The sequence below is a fragment of the Dipodomys merriami genome, unplaced genomic scaffold (assembly GCF_024711535.1).
Source record: "Dipodomys merriami isolate MVZ:Mamm:240054 unplaced genomic scaffold, mDipMer1.0.p SCAF_2783, whole genome shotgun sequence".
Classification (NCBI taxonomy): Eukaryota; Metazoa; Chordata; class Mammalia; order Rodentia; family Heteromyidae; genus Dipodomys; species Dipodomys merriami.
Window position 1 is genome coordinate 12,723 of NW_027204252.1, and position 22,003 is coordinate 34,725.

Here is a 22,003-nt window from a genome sequence, read left to right on the forward strand (position 1 = left end):
ACAAATAAGCCCATACAAAGAAACCCTCCCATTTCAACATGAATAATAAATATGAGCCACATTCTCACATCTTTAACTTCCTCATCTGTACCCAAAAGATTCAACTCTATGTCTTGCATAGGAGTCTTAACAACAATTTTTACAAAGTGGATCTTCCTAAAATATCCTTCAAAAATTATTCCATTTTGCATGAGGAATGTTTTGGACCACAGTGCCAAGTCTACTATAAGTATGTGGAGGCATATATATATGGGGAAAATTACCCACAAATTGAATATGAACATAGTCATGAAATATGGTTCCATAAAAGTGTTTTTATTACACTCTACAGATACAGTCCACTCTTTCTTGGAACATTTTAGAATGCCAATGTTGCATATCCTCATGCCGTAAAAAACAAAACAAAAACACATTTTTAGCACAAAATCATGCTATCTTCACAAACTGCACTTTGCCCCCTCAAAAGAATAAGTTTTGAATGGTATTTTGTGTACACATACATTATCTGTTCTTTTCTGCCACATATTTGGAAAGAACTCCCAGAATCCTTGTTTAGATGAGATTATACTTGGAAATCAATGAGATGGATGAGAAGCTTTATAGTAAGAATTATACTTCAGAATGTTGATTGAAAAATCCCTTTGAAATTTTAATGGCCATTTTATATGGGAATACATATTTGGTATAAGATTTTTATAAGAGGACTAATACCATTACAGTTTTTATGTATTCATTATACCAATATATCCAATTATATCAATATATGAAATGGAAGATGATATTCACAGGCAAACGTAAGAACAATGAATAATGAATTATGATTTGTTCTCTATTGGGAAACAAATGTAGATTTTGATGTAATTATTGGAGTTTCTATATTCCAACATTACCATGTCTATGTGGATAGTGACATGGTGAATTCCAATAAGGACATAAACACCCGGCTTTGCGTCTGTATTCAAGATAAAGGTGAATAGAGATTGAATTGGTAGTAGAAGTTAAAATGAATTCATTTGGTTGAGTGAGCATCACAATATATTAATAAATGTAAAATGTAAATGAAACAATGAGAAATGGTTTGAACTCATGGTTTGTTCATAGAATGTTTCCTGCAAAGAAATAGAAAAATATTATTTTACTTTCTGTGGAGAACACTAGAATATATATATTTGTACTTTGCATATAAACAAGAACTTCACTTGCAGTTCGAGAGATATTCAAAAACTAATGAGAGCACATCATCAGCTATTTTCAAAAAATTTCTTGCTTACTTCCACGTCCCTTTCCATTGAAATTTGATCGTTGTATACAAGCCTCACATATTACACTTGGACACTCTCTGCCTCAACACATTGAAACTTCATTGCACATTTGAAATATGACGCTAGCCAATCTGATACTTCAGCGATTATTTTCCAGTTCTTCAAAATTTACTCTGTCACCCATTCAGGCTCAGCCATATCTTGGCACAGTTTCTGAACGAGATTTCTTGTAATATAACCATGGATGTATCATGCATCCAGAAAAATAGGAAGAAAATCCATAGTGGTTTTACTATATAATGTTATTGCAATGAACTTACCACTCAATTTCAATATTTGTGAATGGATGCATAAAAACAAACCACAAAGAGGGATTGTTTTATGAGATCTATCCTACCAAAAGATACATGCTTTATGGTAGGTTAGTAAAATATGAAGGGATACAATACAAATACCTTCAGGTACAGTTACAAGACATATTCTATGCCTCAAACAAATAAACGGCTTTTCCATTTTTTGTGTGGACAAAACAAATGCTATTGTGAAGTCACAATGACATTTTGGAGTGGTATCAGGTAAATATATCCAGCAGTTCAGAAAAATAATTAGCCTTTAAGACAAATATGCATGTCACCTTTCAGTATGAAGACTGAAACATTGGACTTTAAAATGAACATAGAAAATTTCCATTAACTAAGGGTAACCTTCCTACATTAACACTGCTTTCTCAAATATGTATGGTTATGAGAATTATATATATGCCAGGGACATACCAACGTTTGGAAAATATCACTTGGATCGAGCTTAGGGATCAATCGAAGACACATGAAAAAATCCATGATAACCTGTTATTAATTTTTGTCATGACTGAGCAAAATCAAGAATTGAAGGCAGGAAAAATACCCTCATTTTCAATTACACAAAACATAGTAATGTGCCCAGCATCGACTTATAGGTGTTGAAACAGAGTAGGAAAAAATGTACACCATTTTAGTTTGCACACACACAGACACAAAATTTGCATCTACAAATGGACAGGTAAAAGAAATATCTGATTATAGACATAAATCAGCTCACACACACATATAAATATATATAAATATACATATATATTTGCATATATATATATATGTGTGTGTGTGTGTGTGTGTGTGTGTGTGTGTGTGTGTGTGTGTGTGTGTGAGCCTATAATGGCAAAGCTAGGGTTGTATAAATCTTGAAGAGACAAATCAACAAGTAGCCTGGTCTCCTACACTGTCACAGATTCTCATGAATTTTCAGGTTCTTTACTCTTATCTACTGTTTAGATCCAGAGAAATTATAATTCCATAAGTAAGACATTTTTGCATAAGGGAAGAGAATTAGTAATCCCATTGGGTCAAATTATGTGTTCTAATAACCAATGAAGTAAGGAAATATCACTGCCCCATTAAACATTACTCTAAAATTCATAGAGAAAATACATGATATTATGAGTAGGGAGTGAATAAAATCTAACTGGCTCTTATGTGGAAGGAAAAACTTCAGAGATTTTGGAAATACCAGGGAGTATGGGACATTGTTGATGCATATTACATTACATTCCTGTCTTTGGTTATTGTTCTTGTTGGTCATTGGGATTGAACTTTGGGCTTGGGCATGGTCCCTGAGCTCTTCAGAGCTCAAATGTTCTACCACTTGAGCTAGAGAGACACTCCCAGTTTTTAGATGGTTAATTGTTGATGAGAGTTTGACAAATATTCCTGAGATCTGATCCTCAGATATCAGCCTCTTATAGGTCCCTAAGCAACCTGTAACAGGTTTCTTTTCTCTGTTATCCAGAGTGCGCTGAAGATTTTTGAGCGTCTTTGTTCCCAATATTCATGCACACGGCAGGTCTATGAGTAACCATGGTTTTCCTTAAGGAGAATGCTCTCTATACTATCGAATTCGAAGGAATTAATTCCATAAATGAATCTGAAAAAAAATCTTTCACTTCATTAATCTATAATTACATCCTTATGTGTCAGACACGTGAGATGCAAGAATTAACATTATCACCTGGCCTGGCTCAAGTGTGGTTTTCTACCTCAGAATTGTTTCCCAAGACATATTCATTTTCCTCTGCATGACAGAGGATGAGAAACACCCTAACACAAAGAATCAATATATTCTGTTGATCAAACACTAAATTAATAGGTTCAGTTTGTAAACAGGATGAGCTTTAGACCTCGCTATAATCTTCATGAATTAGCAAATTATCATCAGATAAAAGGGTGAATTTATCTATTACTATTACTCATCCTCAGCAAAATCTTTACCATATAAACTGCCAATTCATCCTTCACATAATATTATAATATGTTTGACATACAACAGACAATTGAAGACAAATACTTAGTATGCTTACTACCTTTCCACAGGAAGAATATATGAGGCCTGACTGTGGTGACAGGCTCACATAAATTCTCCTTGGTCTTACGTTGAATGCGTTGTTTTTTTTTTAAATTTTTCTAGACTGATCAGATGAGAAAATTCTTAACATTATCAATACATCTAGAATCTTTTGTCTCAGTTATAAAAAGAAAGAGGTCTCATATCGGCAAGCAAGACTAATTACATGATTCAAAATTAAATAAAGGCTCATGAAGAATTCCAAGAAAAGCCAATTACTCTTCACTTTTTAATGTGTTTGCCATCTTACCATGTCAGAGAGCCTTGATGTTTTCAAATTCCAGAAAATCAAAAATATAATCTATTTTGTGACTCTAGAAGGACAAGTTCATTCTAGCAATTAAAATTCTTTCAACAATGTCATAACTACTCACAAAGAGATAGCATAACTTTTGTAGTTGCACAGCTAATTTTGAATTTCCAATCTATACCATACCAATGTATATTTATACTTCATACAGGAATGTGAAAGATGAAATCCATGTATGAGTTGCTGCTAAAATATACTTCTAAATACATTGTATTAATACGTATCTTTGCAAAGTGCAAATTGTAAATCATCTCAAGAATCTCCTCAAATATTTTATACTAATTTGTGGAGAAAATTTAAATCAGATAGACATTCGTATAATATTCTTTAATGAATTTCAGAAGGAAGACATGGTAACCCACCCGTAAGTCTGTACATTTATCAATTACCAGTGGAAGATACTTCCATTTACACTATCATAATTGATGTGATGAGTGAATCCTGAATTCATGAAAATGGTTATAAAAAGGTTGGCCCAACATAATACTGTTATGTATGGCTTCCCGGATTTAAATTGATTATAACAGAATGAGAAGAACATTCAGATAAGCTAATTCTGATTTAAAGTAATTTGGGTGATTACAATCTTATTGGTCCTAGTGAAACTATACTTGACTTTTGCCACCAATTACAGAGAGCAATCCAAACTTCATTTGTAGTGAGCACAATATATGGGTATATGGAACAGAGTTTGTTATTCATTTATTCATTTATCCTATTTCTTTACTTTGAATTTTATCAGAAAATAGGACATCACAAGAAAATTATTTTCTTTACCTGTTGTTGCCAGATGATTTGCTTGTGCCCCAAACAAAACTTGGGCTAGGATCTTCCAAGGATTCTGCCAAAGGGAGAATTACATACTTGATCGAGGTGCTAGCTTAGATTGGCTCTAACATTATACATCGATAAAGAAAAACAGCAAGGTTGATGGCCTTAAGAGCCTTCCAAGAAACTTTTAGCTGGATAATAAAGGTTGAAAAGAATGAGTCCTTAGCCATGTGCAAAAACATATCATTTAAATGTTTGACATGGTTTTTAATCAGTTAAGAATGCATATTATCATATATGTTATTGATATTAGCATACAAGACAATCCAAGTTGAACAAAGATTTTTAATTTCACTCCTAAAGGAAGAAAGCATACAACAGCACAAAGTAAGTTGAGATTCAATAATGGAAATTACAGAAAGTTCAACAAGCTTTTTACCTTTATCCCAGTCTTCCTCAGAGGAAACATATTGCCATGTACTTTCAGAACTCTTGTATTGTTTCTCGTTCCATATGATGTTATCTACAAACAAAGAGATAACTAACATCACAGAAGTATACAGGTGCAAAGGGCCTACATTGAGTTGGATTGTGTTTTATTATCAGGCTTACCTACATCATCTTCAAGAGAAGTTTTGTCCATACAAGTTGCAATATGTTCAGTGAGTTGATCTCGTGGTACCAGGTGGCGAGCATTAAAGGGACAAGTAGCCAATTTGGCAGCAATATCAGGATGATTCTGTATGACAAAAGTTTAAATATGAAGAAACATATTCAAATTTTCTCTTTTTAGATTACTTTGTGCAGGATATCAACCACGGGCTTGACAACACAGTATAGGTACTGTGCTAGTACTTCCTTTTTTAATACACATTTTTTATTGTAAAGTTATTTTACACAGGGATTACAGTTATATGAATAAGGTAATGAGTTCATTTCCTATAGGCAGTGTTACTCCCTCCTGTGTTTTTCCCCTAAGACCTCTTACCTCCCCATCTACCCAACTCCTTCCTTCTACTGCTACTTGCCACGCACCAAATTTGTAAAGTTCATTTTCAACATAGTGTCTCATATATTTCATTGTTAAAATAGATCAACCTGTATGCCAAAGCAGTATGGAGTTCCTCAAAAGACTCCACATAAAGCTCCTGTATTACCCAACAATCCCACTTTTGTGCATTTACCCAAATGATCACTTACAAGACCAGACCAAAACTACCACCATTATTTTCCATAGCTAAGGTTTGGAACAACCCCAGAAGCTCCTCAGTAGATGAATGCATTATGTAATTGTAGCCCCTCTGTACAGTATGTTCTCAAATAAAATAAAATAAAATTTAAAAAAAAAAGAAAATAGAACAAAAAGAAAATGTGGTGAATATATACAAAATGGAATTGTATACCTCCATCAGAAAGAATGATATTGCTCAATATTTTGGAAATGGAAAGACTCAGAAAATATTATATTGATTGAAGTAAGCCAGGCCCAAAGAAACATAGGTCCATTGTTTCCCTTATTTCGAATAACTAGTGTATATTTAGGACAAGCAGAAATGTTCAAAAGCGATGTACATAGGATCATAAAAAATGAACTTTACAATTAAAAAGGAGGGTTAAGGCAAGGGTGGTGTGTAGTTGCGGAGGTGGAAAGCAGGGGATGGTATTGGTAAAATAAAGTCGGAGGCAAAACTGCTCGATGACACCATCAGAAAAATGAAATGCCCTTGTTAGGAAATGGAAAGACAAAAAAATTATATTAAGTGAGTAAGACAGGCCCCAAGAAGGATAAGTCCCATAGTTTCTTTTTTCTAATAAATAGTATATGTCTGAGACAAGCAGAAAAGTTCAGAGAAGATGATAAGAGAAATGAACCCCAAGATAACTACAGAAGTGTTTTTTTTCTGTCCTGCTATTGTTGTAATATATTTGTAAGGTACTGCATGATTTTTTTTTCTTTTTATGTACCTACCCTCCACCCCCCGTTATAACCTCTGTATGTCAGAAGACCTGAGGAAGATGGTGGAAGAGAAGCTGGAGGATAAACAAGTTCTCACACAGAAAGCAGTTTTAGTGTTCCAGTGACCAGTCCTAGGCTACAGAATCACACCTATTGTGCCATCACAGTACAGAGAGTTTGGCCAGAGAGGGAAAGTCCAGCCAGGAGACAGATCTGAGCACTTGCTGGTAGCTGCAGCTGCAGTGGCTGCGGTGGAGATGGTGGCCGTGGCCATCATACCAATAGACAAGTTCTGGAATATGGGCACCAGATGCTTTGGGCCAGTGGATTCTACTCACCACCAGTAAGAACCGAAAAGGAGCAGAAATCTTCATCCTGAAGATCACAGACCAAGGACTGCACAGGAACCAAGAGTCTCGCATGAAGACAACCATGACATCATATTCACTTCTCTCAGAGAACCTGTGAGAAGGCTGTCACTCCCCCCCACACCAGAGATCTCCATCTTTGATACTGACAAAGGCCTTGCCAAGCAGCTAGCTCCAACTCAGATCTTATAAGAATACAAAAACTGCCATTTAGCAAGTCCCAGGAACCGATCTGTCCTGCCCAGCTCATTTCCCCTCAAATGAAAATCAGCCTGCCCAGGCAGAGGGTGCTTCACTCCCAGAAGACTGTCTTTCTTCACTGGGTAAACAGAAACAGATTCTGCAGTCCCAACAACAGCCTAGCAAACAACTGAAACTCAGTAAACATAAACCATGAAAATGGCTCCAGGTTTGGCTCTGTGAGTTTTTCAGGAGCTAGCCCCTCAGGGAAAAGCTACTGATTGCTGAAAAGTCTCAACCCTACCTAGAACCTGGCCATATCATATCAACTCCACGATAGAGGAAACAGCCATCTCCCTTTTGTGTGGTACTCAAAGCAGATCTCCCTCTCTCTGAACAAGCTTGGGGAAAGAATAAAAAAAATCCTGGACAATGCAGAGCATTTTTTTGCCTGCTCTAACAAACTAACTTAAGAAACCAATCAAACAGCAGGAAAAACAAACACCAGAAGCAGACCAGTGACTCCACTAGGAGCCTGGTTACGGACACAGGGAGATACAAGATCTTCCTCCCACTCAAAAAAAATCACAGAACTGTTTTTTCTACCATGTTTTATTTTTATTTTTTAAAAAATGTTTTCTATTATTTTTTCTCTCATAATTTGTATTTTAGCTGTATATGTGTGATTGTGGGCTTTTTTTTTTTTGTAATCTCTTTTTATATTTTGGACCTTTTTTTTTTCCTTTTTATTTCTTCTTTTCTCTTTCTTTTTTACATAACATAATTGCTTATTCCCAGACATATACATGTTCTGTTTATCATGAGCTATATATCTGTCATCGATTATTAGACCTTATCCCCCATCGTGTACATACTTAATCGAGAAATCTATTACTCAATTCACAACCTCTTAAGCTTAACTTTTTAATAGTAGTGTTTAACTCTTTACACCTATATAACTTTCACATACTCCAATTTTAAGAATTTTTATTTTTTAGTTACTCATGTTCCTTTTCATTTCTCCCGTCCTCTCATCCTATTCTTTTTTTCTATCAATATCATTACTTTATACTTACATAATTTGAACTGTAATATTTCTTAAATATAAATTTTTGTTTTTCCATTTTTCTTTTTTTTTTTTTTAAATCTCGCTGCTCTCACTCTGTCCAATCCATTTCCCCACTGAGATTAGGATTCCTTTAACCTCACTCTCCTTTTACCTCTCCACTTCCCTCTAATTGTATTTTTCCCCACAATTATCCCTAAACCTAATAATTTCTGGTTTGCTGAATCTCTCTTTGGTCTTCTTAGTTCTTTAGTCCATAGTTGTTTGATGTTGAATAGATTGTATCTCTTGAACTAGATTGTATCTGCAGCCATTTTGACTGTGCAACTACAGGACTTTGGTAGATACTGTGCAACTACAGGGCTTTGGAAGATGCTTGCCTTAAAATAGTGCTCTGCAAGAAAATTGTTACTTTCATACAAAATGGGCAGAAAAATCGCTAAACCCCCCAAAAAATGGCAATTCCGGGTATCTCAAATCCCACTCATGATAATCAGCTGACAAAACAGTTAATGAATAATACAGAGGAGAGATCCCCAAAAGCTCTACAATCACTGCCATAAATGTGGTGAATGAAAAGACTGAAAACCTGCAAAGGACTCGGTAAGATAAGGAGCAAGAGGAAGCAAACCAGGAATTACTACAGGAATCTCCAGAGTGTTAGAAAGCCACTCAAAGTTTAACACAGGAATTGCATGAGCAGGCTGGGAACAGTCAAATAATAATACAGGAATTATATGAGCAGGCTGAGAACAGTCAAAGAGAAAGGAATGGCATGGACAGTTGAGAACATCAAAGAGAAAGACAGGAATTGTGTGAGCAGGCTGAGGACACCCAAAGAGAAACACAGTAAGTGTGAGCTTGAGAAAGCTAATCAAAGAGTAATACAGGAATTGGATTAGCAGGATGAGAATAGACAAAGATCAGTAGAGGCATTCATGGAATCCATAAACAAATAACTGAAGGATTGCAGGCAGACTACAAAGGGAACACTAAATGAAGCTCGACAGGATGAATGTAAGTCCAAGAAAACCATAACCAATCAACTAAGTGTTTTGAGTATAAACAGTGTCCCCAAATTAAGAAAGCAAAGAAGTTCATACAGGATCGAAAATTTAACTGCAACAGAGAATTGGAAGCCACCAAAATCGACCAATTAGAAGAAAAGTCAATATAAACAGAGTAGAAAAACTGGACAGTAGGTTACACCATGCAGAAGAATGAATCTCAGGGATTGAAGACAGCCTAGATAACAGAGAGAAAAACACACAACTAACCAAGACGAATCCAAGAAACATGATAGATCTATTCCATATTTGGAAGACACCACCAGAAGATTTAATCTAAGGACAATAGGTGTAGAGGAACACCTAGAGACAGAAGTTAATGGTCTAAGAAATTTGTTTAACAGGATCCTAGCAGAGAACTTCCCTAACATGCAAAAAGATAGGCCTATTTAGATACAAGAAACTTAGAACCCCAAATAGACCAGACCAGAACAGGATATCCCACTGTCACATAATAATCTGCACAGACCAAGGAGACCAAGGAGAAAATTTAGACCAAGGAGAAAATCCTTGAAGATATCAAGGAGAAAAGATAAATCACCCATAAAGGGACCCAATTAGAATAACCTCAGCTTTCTCAGCAGAGACAATTAAACCAAGAGGAGCCTGGAATTATGTATTCCATGCCCTAAAATGAAAGAACTACCAACCAAGAATACTGTACCCAGTCAAACTCTCCTTCATAACCAAAGGTCAATTAAAAATCTCCCATAGCAAAGAAAAAGTGAAACAATAGATCTCAACCAAACCATCCCTACAAAAGATACTTAAAGATGTACTACCCATAGAAAACCAACAAGACCAAAATGAAGTCTAAAGAAACTGCACCCAAACTGAGAATCCAAGAACAATAAGAAGAACCCAGTTATTGCAGCCCCCGAGAAGGTGGAAAATTTGGCAGGAACTACCAAACACCTTTTAGTCCTAACTCTCAATATCAATGGACTTAACTCTCCAATTAAGGGACATAAACTAAGTAGTTGAATTAAAGAAAATTATTTATTTATTTTTGCTAGTCCTGGGGCTTGAACTCAGAGCCCAGGCACTGTTCCTGAGCTGTTTTGCTAAAGGTTATCTCTCTACCGTTTGAGCCACAGCACGATTTCTGGCATTTACAGGTAGGTGGTACTGAAGAATTGAACCCAGGGCTTCATGCATTCTAGGCAAGTACTTCACCACACAGCCACAGTGCCAGGAGTAGTTGAATTAAAAAGCAGGAATCTTGTATCTGTTGCCTTCAGGAGTCACACCTTGCCCATAAGTCCAAACATATTTTGAAAGTGAAAGGCTGGAATAAAATCTACCAAGCAAAGAGCCCCCATTAACAGGTGGAAATTTCAATACTTATATCGATAAAATAGATTTCAAATTAAAATTAGTGAGGAACAATAAAGAAGGTTCTACATACTAATTAAGAGATCTCTCCTTCAGGAGGATATTAACATTCTAAATATCTATTCGTCAAATAACAGAGCACCAAATTTATCCAAGAAACACTACTTTCCCTCAAGTCTCATATAGATCCAAAGACATTAATTCCTGGGGACTTTAACACAGCACTATCCCATCTATCATCTATCTATCTATCTATCTATCTATCTATCTATCTATCTATCTATCTATCTATCTATATCTATCTATCTATCTATCTATCTATCTATCTATCTATCTATCTATCTATCTATCTGTCTGTCTATCTATCTATCTATCCTATCTATATCAACATGGCAAAAACTCAACAGAGAAACTGCCAATCTAAAAAACTGCATAGATCAACTAAATTTAAAAGGTATCTACTGAATATTTCACCCACCAGCACTAGAATTCACATTTTTCTCAAGCACATGGTGCTTTTTCAAAAACAGACTCCATTTTAGGTCACAAAGCAAACTTCTCCAGATTCAGAAACACTGAAATTATGCCCTGCATTCTCTCAGACCACAAGAACTCAACACCAAAAGCCACCAAAGAAAGTCCGGTAATACATGGGGGCTGAACAACACACTCTTGAACCACCGGTGGCTCATGGAAGAGATTAGAAAGGAAATTCAAATGTTCATGTTTATAGCTCTGAGTTCTTACATCAACAAATTGGAGAGATCTAAACCCAATAATTGAATGAGACATATGAAACTCCTTGAAAAAGAGCAGAAAGATAAACCCCAATACAGTAGATAGAAAAAACTTAAATCAGAATTAAATGAATTAGAATCCAAAAAAAACCCCAAAACAAAACAATAGAAACACTCCATAAAACAATCAGTTTGTTCTTCGGAAAAAATTAACAAAACTGACAGACCGTTTGCAAATCTCAGAAAAAGAAGATAACACACCTAAATAAATAAACTCAGAGTTGAGAATGGAAATATCACCACAGAAACAATCACGTTTCAGAACATTATAAGGGAAAACTTCTCAAACTGTTATGCTACTATCTTTGAGAACTTGGCAAAAATGGACATTCTCCTAGCAAATATCGACATACTGGAACTAAAACAACATGAGTTAAAACATGTTAACCTGCCCATATCAAGCACTGAAATAGAAACAGCAATAAGAGACCTCCCATGTAGGAAAATCCCAGGACTGAATAGATTTCCAGCAGAATTCTACAAGGCCTTCAAAGGACTATTTACACCAATACTCCTCCAATTCTTCAATGAATTTGGAAGGGAATGTACACTACCAAACTCTTTCTATGAAGCCATCATAAACCTCATCTCAAAACCAGGCAGGAACTCATCAAAGAAAGAGAACTAGGGACCCATTTCTTTGATGAATATCGATGCAAAATTTCTCAACAAAATTTTGGTCAATCAACTTCAACAATTCATCCAAAAATCATACACGATGATCAATCAGCATTCATTTCAGGAATACTTAGCTGGTTCAATATATGCCAATCAATTAATATAATTCATCACATAAAATAGACCAAGGATAAGGATAGTTATCTCAATAGATCCACAAATAGCATTTGACCAGATCCAACACACCTTTATAATGAAGGCTCTGGAAATCTAGGAATCCATGGAACATTCCTCAAAACAATAAAGGCTCATTATTGTTCTCAATGGTGAAAAATTAAAGCCATTTCTTCTAACTTCAGGAAGGAGACAAGGATGCCCACTCTCTCCACTTTTCTTCAATTTAATGCTAGAATGACTAACTATAGCAATAAGACAAGATGCAAATACTAAGGGGATCCAAATTGGATAAAATGAAGTAAAACTCTCCTTCTTTGCAGAAGACATGATCTTGTATTTTGAGAAATCACATGGACTCCACTCCCAAATTACTTGAGCTGATTCAAACTTTGGCAAAGTAGCAGGTTATAAAATTAAACTTTAAAATCAATGACTTTTCTGTATGGCAACAATGAGAAGAGAGCAGCTGAAATAAGGAAAGCAACTCCATTCTTAGTAGCCACACAAAAAATAAAATATCTAGGAATTAACCAAAGAAGTGAAAGAAATCTATGATGAAAACATTAAAAATCTGAAAGAGAAAATCAAAATAGATCTTAGAATGGGGAAAATCCTCCCATGTTCCTGGATTGGAAGGATCAACATCGTGGAAATGGGAATACTTCCCAAACCTACCTATAAATTCAATGGGATAGCTATCAATATTCCAGCCTCATTCTTTAAGGAATTAGAAGAAATAATCCAATATTTTATATGGAACAATAAGAAACCATGAATAGCAAAAACAATTCTTAACAGAACAGTGCTGGAGGAATATCAATACCAAATTTGAAACTCTACTACAAAGCCATCGTAGTCAAAACAGCTTGATAGTGGCACAAAAAGAGGACCAATGGAATCGAATTGAATACCCAAAAACCACAGACCAATTGCCACAGAATCTTTGATAAGGGACCTAAAAAACTGAAATGGAAGGATAGCTTTTTCAGTAAATGGTTCTGGCAAAATTGGCTAATCACCTGTAGAAAACTAAAGCTAGACCCTTATATATCACCCTGCAACAGAATCAACTCCAAATGGATTAATGACCTTGGAGTAAAAGCAGACACCCTGCGAACATTACAGGATGTAATAAGAGAAACCTTTGGTCACCTTGGCCCAGGCCGAAATTTTTTTAATAGAGACTCAGAAACACAAGAATTCAAAGAAAGTTTGGACAAATGGGGTTGCATGAAGCTGCACTGTTCTGCAAGGCAAAGGACATACAAAGCAAGATCAATAGAAAGCCCAAGCATTGGGAAAAGATCTTCACTAAGAGTCTCATATATATAATATACTTGAAACTGTAAAAATGAAATCCCACAACAAATAATCCTCAAAGAAACAACTGCCAATTAAGTAAGTGCACTAAAGACTGAAAAAGAAACTTCTCTGAAGGAAAAAAAATAATGGCAAATAGACACATGAAGATATGCTCAACCTCTCTAGCCATAAAAGAAATGCAAATCAAAAAAACATTGAGATTCCTCCTCACCCCAGACTCCACCCAGAGTTCCCCTATGACCCAGCAATCCCACTTTTGGGCATTTACCCACATGTTCACAAAAGAGACCATACTAAAACTACAAGTACAACTATGTTCATTGCAGCATTATTTACCATAACTAAGATATGGAACCCACCCAGATGCTCCTCAGTAGATGAATGGATCAAAAAAAATGTAGTATATATACACAATGGAATTCTATGCCTCCATCATAAAGAATGGCATGGCCCCATTTGTTAGCAAATGGAAAGACTTGGAAAAAATTACATTAAGTGAAGTATGCCAGGCCCAAAGAAACATAGGTCTCATAGTTTCCTTTATTACCAATAACTGGTATATATCTGGGACAAGCAGCAAAGGTCAGATAAGATGATAAATTGAAATGAACCCAAGATAGTGACATAGGTGTTTTTTTTTTCTTCCTTGCTCTTGTTTCTAGCATATTTATAAGGGACCATGGGATTTTTGTTTTTGTTTTGTATGTCCCTCCCCCATGGCATAACCCCTGTTTGCACTGTATTTGGTGTTAGTATGATTTAGGGAGGGGAAGGGAAATAACAAAATGTTTAAATAGGGATACAAATCGATCTATTGCAACAATGAGATGTACAAGACGTTATTTTGAAAAACGAACTTTACAATTTAAGCAGAGGTGAGGATTGGGGTAAGGGAGTGTAGTTGAAGAGTTGGGAGGGACAGGATGGTAGGGGAAAAACAAAGGACGAGGCAACAATTTTGGATAAAAATACACTCATTAATTGTAATCCCTCTGTACATGTTTTCACAGTAAAATTTATTTTAAAAGTACACTATGTCAAAAATGAACATTATAATTTAAGCAGTGTGGGAGGGGAATGTAGTTCTCGAGACGGGGGTAGGGATGGCAGGGGAAAGTCAAAGGAGGAGGCAAAAATGCTTGATAAGAATAGTACTCATTATCTTCCTCCTGTAACTGTAACCACTGTACAGTATTTTATAATAAAAACCTTATTTAAAAAGATGTTAAATGAAATAAACAATAAGATAGGGATACAAGTGTTTTTTTTTTGTTTTTGTTTTTCATTCTTGTTATAATTTTTAAGGTATTTGTTATGAACAATGTGATTTTTTTCCTTTGGTGTGTTCCTCCCCCTGGTCTAACCCCTGTGTTCACTGCATTTGATTCTAGTGCACTGCATCATGTATATACATTTATCTAATTTGGGGAGGGGAAGGAAAAAAAACGAGTGCATCCTTTTGCACAGGCTAGACTTCTACAATTTTCACCATAGCACTTCTTCTATTCTCATTTGATCGGGGAGATAAGAAGGTTTATGACTCTCCTGCCTGGGATGGCATTAAAAAATGATACAGTGATATCAAACTTTCACGTTAATAGTATTTCTTTCATGAGGAAACTGTGCCAAGATCCATAAATTGTATATGGAAGTTTAGAAGCGTACATATGTGCTCAATTTTGGCCTATGTTTACTCAAATATAGGTTATTTATATGCAATTTACAAATGCATAGATAAAGTGATTCACAATATATTTGAAAATATCCAAAATGGAGGGTCATCACATGTGTCTTCTTTGCAAACAAAATAGCAGAAACTATGCCTCTCCTACAGCTCTGGAACTTATTGTAGCATTTCATATTAAGAAATTTTTGGTGAAAAGAAATTTTGTAATAAATACCCTCAATATAGAAAAGAGACACAATGCATCTCCCATGTTTTGTTGATAACCATGGCATGAAAAGTACAGTATACAAACTGAATTCTAGGCCATATGATAATACAGTGGGTGTTTTAATGAAATAATGTTTAAGAATACCATTAATTTACATTTTGGCCATTAGGCAATGGGGAGGAAAAGGCAACCACCTCTAATGTTTGTGAAATATGGCACACACGGTTTGACATAATTGCCCACACAAAAGATCTTGCCTTTGTTCTGCTTTGAATAGGGATCTAGAAATACGTCTCTAGAAATAAACAAGTTGGACTATGATTGTCTTCCTTTCCATTACATGCTGCAGAGATTTCAGAAGAAATACAAAAATCTCACTATGACATTTATGCCCACAGTCTCTCTCATATTTTCTCATACATTTCCCACAATTTATTATAAAAATACTCAAATTTATCCATGAACTAAAGAAATTATGTAATATCAACATGTTCCAATGAAACATTACCTCTTTACATTTCACAAGATGGTATGGGAACCTGCATGATCTGATTTTGTGATTTTTATCATAGGGACACTGCAATAACCTCTCAGGATCCACCGATTCCTCTGAAAGAGAACAAATACCTCGGGAAAATCAATATATTGGGGAACATGCAAGTCTTCAATGTTGTTTCCATTATTAACTCTATCTTAATCTGGAATACCTATTTGGGGAATTCAAAATATGACAAAGAGTATCACTCTGGAATTTAACTTCTGATGTACTGTCAGTTCCTATTAGATAGTTCTTAATTTTTTTATGAAAAATATTTATTCTAGTTATTGATTCTATAATTTATTCTAAGTATTGATTGGAATCAAATGGAACTCTTAGCTTGTTTTATCTTCTGAAATCATACATCCATTGAGCATCCCTGATTTATTTGCTGTCTTACATTTACATCTAGAATGTGCAAATATTTTACATTCTTTTTCACCTTTCAATCTAGCACATCAAAATTCAAAGTTATAATTATCAAAATGTCTAAAGTTTCAGATTCAATCAGGACGAATCCTACTATCCTATTCTCTCAGTTCCTGTCAATATACTTTCTGTGATTCCAAACAAGAAAAAAAAATAATTCCCCCAAATAAATGCGTAAACATTTTTACCTTTTTCCATTGTGACAGTCAGATAAATATCAGCAAGTCCTGAGGATGAGAAAAATTCTCTGAGAGAAAACATGACTAAATACTTCAAAACCACAAGTATTAAATGTTGGGATTTTGTCAGCGATATGAGAAACTGGGTACAACCTATTCATCTCTAATAATTTTTGTTGCTAGACACACTTGAAATATATTGATATCTGTCTACTTCACAAAACATGGTCACTTATAACAAGCTATAGAAATGTGTAACTTTTTTGGCGGGGGGGGGGAGGGGGGGGAACGAGATGAAGGCGGGGGATGTCCTGACATGGGGCCTGTACTCTGGGTCTGGGCGCTGTCCCTCAGCTCTACAGCTCAAGGCTAGCGCTCTACCACTTGAACCACAGCGCCACTTCCAGCGTTTTTCTTTCTTTTTGTACATGTGGTGCTGAGGAATCGAAGCCAGGGCCTTAATGCATGCAAGGCAAGCACTCTACCACTAAACCACCTTCTCAGCCCCAGAAATGTGTAACTTTTGAACTCAAAAAAGTTCATATTTTTCAGGCATTTTTCTTCATTATACCAAAACGGAGGTGATGCATCATGACAACTTTTAAGCGAATGTGGAAAAGGTTTTCTAAATTATTGATGTCTGAATTAACAAATTCCATATTCCATCTTTCAAATATCTAATACCTATTGAAAATATGCACTTATATAGATATAGATATATCGTTATTCCTATTCAGATTGTAAGATCAGTATGGACTATTATTCAGATAACTGCTTCTTAGAGAGGTTACGTATCACAAAGCAAAGAAATCATTGAGACACGTTAGAGTCAAAGTTAGAGATGGGTGCTGTCGTTCAAGAGGTAGTAAATTTCTGGAGTACAGTGTCTAGTGGCCATGAAGCAGAGCCAGAAGACATTAAACCTCTGATTACTTTGACGCACATAAAAGTGACGGGAATAAAAGTAAATTTCAAATTCCCAGAATGAAAATAGGTATTTTCTGAAGTCTAAGGAAGTAAAGAATTTTCATTATTTTACCAATGAAACAATACTGCCTCATTAGAGAAAATTATAAGAACTACATTTGGGATGTCAGCGAGAAATGTCCCAGTCACATACGTGAGGGAAAATGATAATTTACATGTCTAAGAGGTAAAAGTAGGAAAAAAGGGCAAGGGACTATTACCTGTCTCCTTCAGTTAACTGGATTCACCAATCAAGTCAGGATCTCTTCCCCTCACGACAGACGATGTCCTACTCGTAGGTTTTCCACAGCAACAGCTACTTCTGTATAATGACTTCTCTGCATGGGGCCACCGCTATTGTGATGTAGCTCATAAATCTCACTTCCGTTTAACCAACTGACGGAACTCAGCCATACTTCCGCATATGACAACGGAAGTGCTGACTTCCGGCTTGAACCCGGAAGACAAAGTCCCATTTCTTTTTGGTATGCTTTGTGGACTCCAATTCAGTTTAATAGAAATGTGTAAGTATTCAGTAGAGCAATAATGTGAATGTATGTGTCAGACTTTTGATCTACACATCAACTACTGGTTCTATGTAAATTGTTCTGCCTAGACATCTGTACACTTACTATGGTCTATATAGCCACAATAAGTCATTCTTTCCGTATTATTTTTTCCTTGTTTAGTTTCTTTACTCCTCAATATTCTTATTAGCGACAGTTTCACAAAAAGACCCCTTCTAGAACTCAATCACCATCTGCCAAAAACGTTCTTTAGCCTTCCTTGTAGATATGATTGACTTTTGTACATATTGTTTAATTCACATTTTTTATTAAAGTTCATGAACAGTAAGAGTAATGTACTCTAGGATTTCTCAAAACAAATAGTCACAAATATTAAATGAAAACAGCAAGAGAGAAACAGGTTCCCAGATGAATTTCTTCATGTATATGTATTTTTACTTATACAAATATTCATGTTACTAAATACCATAAAGTAAGCTATACAAAAGTACTTTCTATGTGTAGCTTTAGGAGTGCTTTTGCATTATTTAATCACCAATAACATAAACTACATGCAAATTTCCTGCATTATAACTTTCGATTATAGAATTTGCAACTCAAGAATCTATGCAGAAGTTTATGTAGGATACATGAAATTCAGTTAGATTTTAATAAAATATGAAGTTATTATGCCACATTTTGGAAAGATGGATTGAAGTGTTTCTAATATGTAAAAGGTGGTACATAATATACGTCACATTCTTAGTATTATGTAGATTTCATATCATTATTTTTCATTAACAAAAGGTAACCTTATTTAAAAGTATGCCAAAGATGTTATAATTATGAAGACAGGATGTTTTTGGTCTACAAATTTGTCTGTTTTGAATAGCTGTTTTATGAATCCCGAGGAACTGAAGCATTTCAGTATTTGTATCAGTAGGAAAATATAATATGGTTTAAGATAATCGAAACAAGGCCTGGCACTGGTGTAATCCTAGCTATTCAAGAGGCTGAGATGTGAAGATCTCAGACCAAGGCCAGCCCCTGCAGGAAAGTCTGTGAGACTCTTATCTCCATTAAAACACTAGAAGACCAGAAGTGGTGCTGTGGCTCAAGTGGTAGAGTGCTTGCCTTAAGCTGTGGAGCTCAAAGACCATGCCCAAGCAAATAATTCAAGCCCTTTGACCAACCAAAACAAAAATAAATAAATAAATAATTGAAACAAACCAACATGGGAGAGAAGAAATAAAAGACCATGATTTGTCATTAAATGGAGGATTTGGAAACATCTCTAAGTAAAATAAAAAACATGGACACACTTGGTACAGATAAAATAAAGGATGGTGTGGCAGTGCTTGATATCTTTTGAAGTTAATCAGACACACCCAAACAAAGCAGGAAACCTATCTGAAGTAGATAGGAATGATTCCCATCAAAAGGCTTCTCAAAAGTAATGATGAAGTTTTGTAAGGTTTATCATGTGTGTGTGTTCTTCACGCTTGGGGTATGACAAACAGTGTTCCTATAAGAATCATTATCTTAGCACTCTAAGGAAATCTTGTGCTTCTGTCAATTGAATCAAACTCTAAGACATTATCCCTCTTCTTCATAGGCATGAATGAACTACAATACATTTTAATTTTATAAAATTGTATTAAAATTCAGTAACTTTGATTTCTACATGGAATTCTTCCTGTTATTTGCCACCACACCCTGATGCTCATTGGCATACTTTCTGTTAAGCCAGCAGTGTTTTCTCTGCCTTCCATATGTTACGGTAGGCTATTATACACAAGACACTTTGATTAAAAACATGTTCAAGTACAAGTAATAGAAATAAATTTAGACACGAGGTATGAAGGAATTAAGCACATTGTACAGATTGGGTAGACTTTGACTGGTTTTGTTCATAGAATTTGCCTAATGAAAATGACAATTACAAATAGTACATGTTGCATGCATTTGTACAATATTACTTGATACTCTAGTATGGCTATTGAAGAAATAGTAAAAAGTCACTGAATATTTTTGTAGTGGTTGACATTTAAGCATTTATGAACATTTCAATTTGAATGAAAACATTTGGACCAAAAGTGCACACAGACTTAGTTACAGGGAAAATGAATTAATGAACCTTTTCCTTTGTGACAATACTAGAATCACGATGACAGGGAGCTACGTGATACACTGTCCCAAACTGGATTCTCACCAATCACAATATTCTGAGGGAAACATTCATGAATTAATTTATGTTAGAGAACTTATGGTCTCTCTAGAATGGAGACATGCAAATAATTCTCAAGGAATATACTGGCATTCAGTTTCTTGTAAAGTAGTTTTGTTCCTGGACAACAGCATAGCACAGAGTCACAAAATATAGTCATTGATAATTCCTCTACTTATGATATGTAGGCTCCCATTTTCCTGCCATGAACCCTTGTGGAAAAGTGTAGAAATTTAAAAGCAAGGATTTGTTTTCTTATTTACACTTGTCACTGTGTGAAAGGGCAGAAATAATCTCTTCTATTGTCAGATATTTCCACTATAATATGTTGTGTGATAGATTGCTCCTTCCTACATTGATTCCTTGAGACCTTTACAGTCTCTACAAAAGCTAATATGAATAGAAAATGCTGAGATTCACAGATAGACTCTCTTTATCAGGATTTTATGTAAATATTCGTGTTGAATCAAACATAAGAATTGTACTTACATTCAAATTTTTCTGCAAAAATTTCACATAATATTATATCAATCATTAACTAAAATACTGCTGTCTAAATATACACATCACCAGATGCAACCTGGTTTCAAAACCACCATATCTGGTGATCATCTTTGGAATTCACATATCTAACCTACATCCTAACTACATGTTCCAACTTTCTTTCCAGAGGTTGATCCTCATAAAATGTGCTTGAACCACCAGCCCAAATTGCAACAGGAATGCTTTTAGTGTATTATTCATTCATGTGCAATACTGTCTGAAAATAAATTGCATTTTCAGAAAGAAAGATAATACCGGTTCCTATGAACAATGAAATACTTTCTGGGAAAAATAAATATTGAAGATTGCACTATTGTGTAAAACTAATTGCTAAAATTGGTATGAAGTTTTGTATTGTGTGCTTATGACACATGAGTATTTGCAAAATGTGAAGTTATTAGATGGCTTAGAGTCAATCCCGATGTATATTAGAAGATTGTGATTCGTCTTTGCCACACATTCTAGGCCTGGAAATAAATAAAAAGTAATGGCTACTTCATATCTATTTGTGTTTGACTTACTTTTTTTTTTCGGGGCCCGGTGGTGGGTCCTGAAATATGACATCAATTGTTCTAAAATTCTCATGAAATCCAGGTTCCAGGGGCTCACAACTATAATCCATTTTTTTCTACTGGATGAGATCGGAGGATTGCAGTCCAAAGCCATCCAATGCAGGAAAACCCATGTTACTCAACTCCAATTACCCTCTAGAATACCCAAAGTAGCACTATGCCTCAAATAGGGAAAGGATCACCTTTAGCTGAAGAATGCAGGGGTAGAATTCAATATGCAAAACCAACAAAAAAATACTCTCAGGAAGAAGCATTTTTGAAAATGCATCCTTACAAAATAATATCATATGTCCTGTGACATTCTGAAAGACATAGAATGATAGCTTTTCATGACTCCCTTTCCCCTTCATATTTCTTGCCATTTGTTTGTGTTGGCATGTTTTGTTAATATTCAACAAGCAATTCCTATTTGTTAGTTTTGCTTTTATTACTCTGGTTGTACAAATATCAGCGTATAGGCACTTATGACTCTCACATCATATGA

General features: G+C 35.2%; 1 protein-coding gene across 1 annotated transcript; it reads right to left on the reverse strand.

The window, feature by feature from the left end:
- Nucleotides 1-333: 333 nt before the first annotated feature.
- Nucleotides 334-18,047, reverse strand: LOC138837895 (gametocyte-specific factor 1-like). Its single transcript, XM_070036920.1, has 7 exons — nucleotides 17,893-18,047; nucleotides 16,715-16,753; nucleotides 16,068-16,168; nucleotides 5,389-5,515; nucleotides 5,216-5,299; nucleotides 4,783-4,846; nucleotides 334-1,109 (listed from the first exon to the last, which is right to left on the reverse strand). The coding sequence occupies exons 2-7, from the start codon at nucleotides 16,722-16,724 to the stop codon at nucleotides 1,085-1,087; spliced, it is 411 nt and encodes a 136-aa protein (XP_069893021.1). The 5' UTR covers nucleotides 16,725-16,753; nucleotides 17,893-18,047; the 3' UTR covers nucleotides 334-1,084.
- Nucleotides 18,048-22,003: the final 3,956 nt, after the last annotated feature.

What these genes read in the sequence shown, in the direction of transcription:
- LOC138837895 (XM_070036920.1), bottom strand. An exon ending in TTCTCTTGAAGATGATGTAG is followed by an intron (nt 5,300 to 5,388) that starts GTAAGCCTGATA and finishes CTTTGTTTGTAG; the next exon opens with ATAACATCATATGGAACGAG. An exon ending in TGAGGAAGACTGGGATAAAG is followed by an intron (nt 4,847 to 5,215) that starts GTAAAAAGCTTG and finishes TCCCTTTGGCAG; the next exon opens with AATCCTTGGAAGATCCTAGC.